Consider the following 9547-nt stretch of genomic DNA (forward strand, 5'->3'; position numbering starts at 1 on the left):
TGTCTTTCCTAGACTGGCTTTAAATCACAATCCTCAGATCTCAGCCTTCTAAGTAGCTAGGATTACAGGTGTGAGCCACCAGCACCCAGCTATTGTTTTTGTTTGGGGGGGTTGTGGGGTGTTTTTTTTTGTTGTTTTTTTTTGCTTGGGTTTGCTAGTCATAGGGCTTGAACTCAGAGCCTAAGCACTCTCCCTGAGCTGCTTTTGCTCAATTCTAGTGCTTTACTACTTGAGTCACAACTCTACCTTCAGCTGTTTTGGTAGTTTACTGGAAATAAATGTCTCATGACATCACTTCCCCAGCTGGCTTTGATGACAATCCTTAGATCTCAGCCTTCTGAGTAGCAAGGATTACAGGCATCAGCCATTGGCACTCAGGTGGCTAAGGTTTTGTTTTGTTTTGTCTGTCTTGGGGCTTGAACTCAAGGCCTAGGCACTGTCGATGAGCTCTTTTGCTGAAGGCTATCACTCTGCCAGTTTGAGCCACAGCTTCACTTCCAGTTTTTGAATGGTTAATTAGAGTGAGTCTCGGATCCTCAGATCTCAGCCTCCTGAGTAGCTAGGATGACAGGCATGAGCCACCAGAGCCTAGCTCTTAAGTGTTTTTAATTAGCTGTTTGTAAGAGTTAATATAATTATTTAAGTAATTGGTAGGTGCCAAAGTAGAAAATAAAGAATTATCCATTTTCTGAGAGCTTTCTTTACTTCTGGTATTTCTTTTTATATGTTAAATAGTGCCTGGTCCATCCTACTAGATCGTTCCCAAACTCGCCTACAGATAGTGTTGATCTCCCCTGAATTATTTATCCCAGTAGAAGATGATGCCATGGGAAGACAGAGATTCATCGAGTTGGTTCCTGACTATGTGACACCACTGATTATTTATGAAGAAACAACAGACATCTGGATAAATGTATGTATGCATTTTTGGTTTCCTGTGCTTGGCTAAAGATGTTCTCGGGATGCTAAGACCAATGTTTGAATTTTGTTGTTGTTAAGCTCAAAGGAAGTGTGAATTTTGTTTCCTTAGTCTTAACATTTCAAATTGGAAAGATGATTCCAACTTGATACCAAGGAGTAACACCTCCCTTCAAGAGCAGATTTGTTCCTGAGCCAGTCAGGTATTGAACATACAGCCTCTCCTGCTTCTGAGAGGATTTCAAGGGTCTAAGGTGGTAGAGTGCCAGCCAGTCAGTGAAAGCAAGCATCAGATAGTGACATCATCTTCCAGTCTTGAACAACAAGAACAAAAAAGAGTTTAGTCATTTCCAGTTGGCAAACTGAACCAGAATGTACCCGATTTTAGTTTCACTTTTAATTTTCCATTTTAGCCTGAAAGCTTAAAACAAAGTACAAATGAAGCCAGTGTACTCCCTAACTGAATGTAGGCTTCTTATGATTCACCTAAAACAGATGAACATCTGTTTTCCCTCAGCTGTTAGAATATTTCTCTTTGAGAAATAAAAGTAAAAAATGTTCTTCATTGTTTTGTAATAAGATTTGTACTATTAAACAAACTTTGTTCTATGTTTCAAAGATGACAGAGATGGTAAGAAAAAAAACTTTTGATCATATTTTCCTTTTGCATTTGGGAACATTTATTTTTCAATGGGTAAGATTTGATTAAAGTAAAAGAAATATAAAAGGCCTAGGCCAAACCTATTATTGTAAGTATATTATACCCCCACCACTGACAGTTACTTACATTTCAAAGTATGTGTATCAGATATTTTTTTCGTTTGTAGGTTAATTGAATTATTTCTGTAGTATTTTCATTAAAGTGTGTAGTAAATGAAGCTGTTCATTTTACAGATTCACGACATCTTTCATGTTTTCCCCCAAACTCACGAGGATGAAATTGAGTTTATTTTTGCCTCTGAATGCAAAACAGGTTTTCGTCATTTGTATAAAATCACATCCATTTTAAAGGAGAGCAGATATAAACGGTCCAATGGTGGGCTGCCTGCCCCAAGTAAGAATCCTTTTTAAATTTTTTTTCAAAAAGAAAAATTATTGGGCACAGACGGTGGGAGGGACACGAAAATAGAATGTCTCTTTTGCATTCATTGTAACCATTAGTACTTGCTTTATCAACCTTAATATATGTTAAATTAAAATATAAATATGCATATATGAAACCACCAAGCAAAGTTCTTGATGGATATATAGTAAGTTATTAATAGTGGATATGAGAATCTTTACTTTTACTTTATACATTTGCCTTGATTACAAATTTTAATTTGCTTAAAGTGGGCTCATTTTGTATTTATAAATGTTGAATGATAAGTAGGAGTTGGAATGTGGCTCAGTGGAAGAAATGCATGTCTAATGTGTGTAAGGCACTGTACTGCAAATAAACTTGAAAGTAAGATGTTACATAGTTATTAGCTACTTTTACACGAGATGTTCCTTCTACTCTTCTCACCTACACGGAAGTTAATTCTTACTTATGGCTCTTCAGATTGATACCATGATTCTGCCTAAATTGAAACAGTTTGGTTAGCTGAAGTTAATTTCTCTTTAAAAGGCGATGGTTTTCTCTGGAGTATATGTGTAAAAGGAAGAATGCAGGTCTGGAGATAGCTCAGAAATGCAGCACTTGCCTAGCATGCACAAGACCCTGGGAATGATCCCAAACAGTACAAAACAAAAAATAGGAAAAGTGAAGCAATGACCAATTACTTTTCCTAGATCTTCTTTTTTTTTTTTTTTGCCAGTACTTGGGCCTTGAACTCAGGGCCTGAGCACTGTCCCTGGCCTCTTTTTTTTTTTTTGCTCAAGGCTAGCACTCTACCACTTGAGCCACAGTGCCACTTCTGGCTGTTTTCTATATATGTGGTGCTGAGGAATGGAACCCAGGGCTTCATGTATACCAGGCAAGCACTCTTGCCACTAGGCCTTATTCCCAGCCCCTTCCTAGATCTTTTACAGCTGAGTTATAGTTGAACACCTGTGGTTCATGTCTATAATCCTAGCTATTCATGAGGCTGAGATCGAAGGATCTGAAGCCAGCTCAGACAGTAAAGTTCATGAGACTTATCTACAGTTAACCACCAAAGGTCAGAAGTGGACTTGTGGCTCAAGTAATAGAGCCCTAGCTTTGAGCAAAAAAGGGACAGCATCCTAGCCCTGAGTTCAAAACACAGTTATGGCTTTCTACTTTAATAATATCTACATTTTAGAATAGGAACATTTTATGGGAAATTCTATAGTTAACTGCCACTTGTAATTTAAACTCATCATAGCCTTTTTTACAAATTGTAAACAGTCCTGGGGCTTGGACTCAGGCCCTGAGCACTGTCCCTGCCTTCTTTTTGCTCCAGGCTAGCACTCTACCTCTTGAGGCACAGCACCAATTCCAGCTTTTTCTGTTTATGTGGTGTTGAGGAATTGAACCCAGGGCTTCAAGCATGCTAGGCTTGCACTCTACCGCTAAACCACATTCCCAGCCCCTCTCCAGGGGCTTTAACTACTTAGGATACCTCATTTAAGGGGAATCATAGTATTTGCCTTTCTATGGCTGGCTCATTTCTTCATGATTCATCTATTTGTAGTATTTGTTTGAATTCTATCTTATCTCTCTCTCCCTCCCTCTCTCCCTCCTTCTCTCTATCTATCTTTCTCTCTCTCTCCCTCCCTCTCTCCCTCCCTCTTTCCCTCCCTCTCTCCCTCCCTCTCTCCCTCCCTCTCTCCCTCCCTCCCTCTCTCTCTTATTTAATAAACTGGTCCTGGGCATGAACTCTGGACCTGGGAGCTATCCCTAAGCTTTTATGTTTTAGGCTAGCACTCTACCACTTGAGCTACAGCTCTGTTTCCAGCATTCTATGGTTAATTGGAGATAAACATCTCACAGGGATTGGGAATATGACCTAGTGGTAAAGTGCTTGCCTCCATATACATGAAGCCCTGGATTCGATTCCTCAGCACCATATATACAGAAAAAGCCAGAAGTGATTCCTGTGGCTCAAAGTGGTAGAGTGCTAGCTTTGAGCAAAAAGAAGCCAGGAACAGTGCTCAGGCCGATTTCAAGCCCCAGGACTGGCAAAAAAACAAATCAAACATCTCACTTTCTTGCCCAGTTTGGTTTTCAACTGTGATCCTCAGATCTCAGCTTCCTGAGTGGCTGGGATTACAAGCGGTTCTCCTCCCCCCCCTTTTAAATATAATTTTGTTATTATTAAGGTGTTGTGCATGGATTATCATTCCTTAAGTCAGGTAATAAATACATTTTTTTTGGACAGTGTCACCCCATCTGAATTCCCTTTGTAAGGCTGGTTAATATTCCATTGTATATATGTACTGTATTTTGTTCATCCAATATTTATCGGTAGACACTTGGGTTGCTGCCACCTTTTGGCTGTTCTGAACAATGCTGCTATGAACATGGCTGTATAAAATACCTGTTCCTATCCAGACTATCAGTTCTGTTGGTATCTACCCAGAAGTGGAATTTCTGCATCATATAGTAATTGTGTTTTAACTTTTTTTTTTTTCTTTTTTTTTTTTGCCAGTCCTGGGCCTTGGACTCAGGGCCTGAGCACTGTCCCTGGCTTCTTTTTGCTCAAGGCTAGCACTCTGCCACTTGAACCACAGTGCCACTTCTGGCCATTTTCTGTATACGTGGTGCTGGGGAATCGATCCCAGGGCTTCATATATACGAGGCAAGCACTCTTGCCAATAGGCCATATCCCAGCCGTGTTTTAACTTTTTAAGGAGCTGCCACACTGTTTAATGTACCAATTATACCATTGTATACCAGTGGTAATGGTTACACCACTGTATATTCCCATCAGCAGTATACTGCTTGTGCAAGAAGTGTACAAGCAGTATTTGCATAGTATTTTATTTCATTTTGTCTTACTACTACAGTTTGATCTCAGGGCCTAGTGTTTATGAGTAACACTATACTGCTTGAATCAACTGCAGTCTTTTTTATTTTAGTTTTTTTTATTTGTAGTGGTCCTGGGGCTTAAACTCAGGGCCTAGGTGCTGACCCTAAGGTTGTTTGCTGAAGGCTGGTGCTCTATCATTTGAGCCACAGCTCCAGTTCTAGCATTTTGGTAGCTAATTAGAGTTAAGAGTCTCATGAACTTTCCTTCCATGGGCAAGCTTTGAACCAAGATCCTTAGATCTCAGCCTCCTGTGTGTAGCTGGGATTATAGATGAGCCAACAGTATCTGGCTGGCTTTCATTATTTTTCATGCAAGATCTCTTACTTTATTTTATTTTATGTTTTTGGCCAGGGGTGGGCCTCAGATCTTGACCCTACTTACCTCTGGTCTTCTATATAGCTGGGAGCATAGGCACAAGCTAGCTGCCATGCTCAGCTGATTGGTTGAGACGGGGTTCTAGCTAACTTTTTTGCCTGGCTAGTCTCAAACTGTGATCTTCCTAATCTCCATCTCCCAAATAGCTAGGATTGCAGAGGTGAGCACCAGGCCTAGCCTTATTATTATTATTATTACTTTTTTTTAAAATAGTATCTCACTATACAGTCTAAGCTAACCTCAGACTCACAGTGTAACCCAGGCTGACCTTGAGCTTGCCATCAGTCCTCTTGCCTCAGCCTCCCAAGGGCTGGGATTAGAGGATATATATTGTTGTGCCAAGTCGCAAGACCACCCCCAAAAAGACCACCGAGATTCAGACACTCCGAAATGCAAAAGCAAGGCAAGGCTTTATTTAACGAGCTGCCAACTCGGGCCTCATCCTACTCACCGACACAGCGGAGGTTAGGAGGAAGCCCTGAGCTGTGATTACACAGGGCTTATAAAGACAAAGAACAAGGTTACAACAATCAGCTGTGCAAGCAAGATTAGAACACAGGTACAAATCTGATTGGCTCAGGGTTCGATTCTAAAATGGGGTTCATGTGGTGGGGCCTGACTTCAAAGTCTGGCACCTCAATATCACTATATCCAGCTCAATAATACTTTACATTCTCAGTAATACTTGTTACTTCTGTTTTTTGTTTTACTTTACTAATAGCTATCCTAATTGTATTTTCTTTAATGATTATTGTTGTGCTTATTGGCCATTTGTGTATCTTTTCTTTTTTTCTTCTTGTGGGTCATGGGGTTTGAACTCAGAGTGTGTGTAGCTGAGCTTTTTTTTTTTTCTTTTTTTTTTTTTTTTGCCAGTCCTGGGGCTTGAACTCAGGGCCTGAGCACTGTCCCTGAGCTTCTTTTTGCTCAAGGCTAGCACTCTGCCAACTTGAGCCACAGCGCCACTTCACCACTTGTGGCTTTTTCTATATATGTGGTGCTGAGGAATCGAACCTAGGGCTTCATGTATACAAGGCAAACACTCTTGCCACTAGGCCATATTCCCAGTCCTGTCCTTGAGCTTTTATGGTTGAAGGCTAGCACTCTACCACTTTGAGCCATAGTGCCACTTTTGGTTTTCTGGTGGCCCAGGCTGGCTTAGAACCATAATTCTCAGATTTGTATATCTTCTGTAGAGAAATGTTTGTTCTGGTTCTTTTACCATTTCTTAATTGCATTGTTTATTTACTAGTTATTGTTACTTATATTTGGGAAGCAGTTACTTTTTTTTTTTGACAGTCCTGGGGCTTGAACTCAGGACCTGGGCGCTGTCCCTGAGCTTCCTTTGCTCAAGAGTAGCACTCTACCATTTGAGCAACAGTACCACTTCTAGCTTTTTCTGTTTATGTGGTACTGAGGAATCGAACCCAGGGCTTCATGCATGCTAGGCAAGGACTCTACCACTAAGCCACATTCCCGCCTCTAAGTTACATCTTAAGATTAACAAAGTAAATACTACCCGGGGCCTTAGCTTACATTTTTTAAAATAAACAAGATCTTGTACATCCAAGATGGAGAATTTCTTTCCTTAGAGCCTTAGGTTAGCCTGAGTTTGAAATTTCTCTTTTATGTTCCTCTTGTCAGAAATTATGTCTACTTAAGGAATTTGAGTTTAATGATAAAGATTGATTGAAGCACAATATACTAATAATGTAAGATGGTAATGTAAAATTCTATACCTCAGGGCTGGGAATATGGCTTAGTGGTAGAGTGATGAAACCCTGGGTTCAATTCCTCAGTACCATATAAACAGTGGTTCTGCTGTGGCTCAAGTGGTAGAGTGCTAGCCTTGAGCAAAAGAAGCTCAGAGTTCAAGCCCCAGGCCTGGCAAAAAAAACCATACCCCAGGCTGAGCACTGGTGGCTCCTGCCTATAATCCTGTGTAATCCTGGCTACTCATGAGGCTGAGATCTGAGGATCATGGTTGAAGTCAGCCCAGGCAGGAAAGTCTGTGCAACTCTTGCCTCCAGTTAGCCACCAAAAAGCCAGGTGTGGTGCAAGTGGTAGAATCACCCACTTTGAACCAAAGAAAATAACAACTCAGGGACAGCACCCAGACCTTTTGTTCAAACTCCAGGACACACAGACACACACACCATCCCCCCACCCCCCAGTTGAAAAGTGTAAGAAGAGCTGTTTTCTCCATGAGTGTTTATGCTGAGCTCCTTCACAGGGCCCGTGCCTGGGTGCCAGTGCTTCTCTGCCTCTTCCAGGCTTTTCCTTTCTTTATTTTGTTTTTTTTTTTTTTTGTCTTAAGTTTTCTCTTTGTGTCCATTTTACTTCCCTTCTGCTGCCTCCTTTCTCTTCCTTAAGTAGATAGAATGAATACTAGGTATCATAAATGTGTTAAACGGTTCTTTATTTTCTATCCGTATAGTTTATAAATTACTAAGTTTAGTATTTTGTATCTTCAGCTTTATTACCCTTTACTGACACAGAGCTGAGCAGCTAGGGGAAAAAAAAATTGAGTTCACTTCTTCAGAACAGTATCTCAACTGATAGGGCATGTTGGCATTTTGTATGGTAAAACTTACCCAGCTTACTTTTTGGTAAATGAAGAACAATTGTATCCATTTTTTTCCTCCTTTGGCTTTCAAATACATTGTTGTAGTTCTAGAAGAAATGCCTGTCAGTAAAGCCTCTCTCTCTAACCAAATATTAAAAATGCAGGTTCTTTTGAAATTTTCTTTCCCCTGACTTGCTGTTTTCACATCTTCTGTGTAGGTCCTTCTATCATTGTTCCAGAGAATTCTGAACACTGATCACTTGGATTTTTTTTTCCATTATAACCTTTTTTTATTGGAATTAATTGAAATAACATTAAATGAGCCATTTTAAAGCAGTGCCATGACATGTAGCACTTATAATGTCATATACCACTGACCTTTGTTTAGTTCATTTTCTAAATATAACTTGATTTTTTAAGTAGCTTTTTAGAGAAGATAGAAAACGAATTCTACATTGTTTCATTTGCTTCTGGTCAGCAGCGTAAAGTACTGAATTGTAATTGTATTTATCTTTAGGTGATTTCAAGTGCCCAATCAAAGAGGAAATAGCGATTACCAGTGGTGAATGGGAAGTTCTTGGTCGGCATGGATCTAATGTATGTCCTTTTATTCTACTGATACATTTGGTCAAGAAAAAAGCTTAAGATAATACTAGTCACTGGCTGCTCATACCTGTAATCCTTGCTACTTGGGAAGCTGCGAGTGGGAGGATTGCACTTTGAGGCCAGTCAGGGCAAAAATGTTTTTAAGACACCCTTCTCAGGAAGGAAGGAATGGGAGAGAATAAGGGAACAGATGACACTGTGTCATGTGAAAGAAAATGTACTTAATACCTGACGTTTGTGAAGGTACCCCCACTGTATATCACCTCTAAAACAACAATAAAGTAAATTAGAAAGAAAAAATAAAGACCCCCCTTCTCAACCAGTAGTTGGGCACAGTGGTGTTTACCTGTCATCCCACCTAATGCGAGGTTGAATCAGGAGTATCACAGCTTCAAGCCAGTGCAGGCAGAAAAGTCGGTGAAACTTTTTCAGTGGAAGAAGCTGAGCTTGGACATCCTAGCTTTAACCTAGCTTTAATAAAAAGGAATCAAAAATTAGGAAGAACAAAAGTTCAGGTCTAGGGCTGGGATGTAGCTCAGTGCCAAAGTGCTTGCCTAGCAAGTGTAATATCCTGGGTTCAATCCCCAGTACCAAAAAAGGAAACATATACAAAAATACAGTTTCTTACTGGGAGTATTGTTTAGGTGTTAGAACACTTGCCATGAAAACACAAAGCCTTGAGTGTAAACCCTAGTACTGCAAATAATAACAACAATAATAATGTAATAATAATTAAAGGGACTGGTATGTAGCTCAATGACAAAGCGCTTGCCTATCAAGTGCAATGTCCTGGGCTTGATCCACAGTACTGAAAAAGAAAAGATCCCTGCCCCCACGTCCCCCCCCCCCCCGAAAACAGTTTAAAAAAGAAAATCCAGGCATATGCCCAGGCAGAAAGTAAGAGCCTATCTCAAAAATAATCTGTGCAGGGGCTGGGGATATAGCCTAGTGGCAAGAGTGCCTGCCTCGGATACACAAGGCCCTAGGTTCGATTCCCCAGCACCACATATACAGAAAACAGCCAGAAGCGGCGCTGTGGCTCAAGTGGCAGAGTGCTAGCCTTGAGTGGGAAGAAGCCAGGGACAGTGCTCAGGCCCTGAGTCCAAGGCCC

The 9547-nt window shown here is 40.6% G+C and overlaps 1 protein-coding gene across 4 annotated transcripts in view; it reads left to right on the forward strand.

Moving 5' to 3' along the window:
• Dpp8 (dipeptidyl peptidase 8) overlaps nucleotides 1–9547 on the forward strand; it is a 52604-nt gene that overhangs the window by 22979 nt on the left and 20078 nt on the right. For all 4 annotated transcript variants that reach the window (XM_048331758.1, XM_048331757.1, XM_048331761.1 and 1 more), the window contains 3 exons: nucleotides 736–913; nucleotides 1813–1972; nucleotides 8348–8427. In XM_048331758.1, the coding sequence (XP_048187715.1) occupies nucleotides 736–913; nucleotides 1813–1972; nucleotides 8348–8427 (418 nt within the window). The remainder of the gene's footprint in view (nucleotides 1–735; nucleotides 914–1812; nucleotides 1973–8347; nucleotides 8428–9547) is intronic.

Source organism: Perognathus longimembris, chromosome 23 (genome assembly GCF_023159225.1).
Source record: "Perognathus longimembris pacificus isolate PPM17 chromosome 23, ASM2315922v1, whole genome shotgun sequence".
Classification (NCBI taxonomy): domain Eukaryota; kingdom Metazoa; phylum Chordata; class Mammalia; order Rodentia; family Heteromyidae; genus Perognathus; species Perognathus longimembris.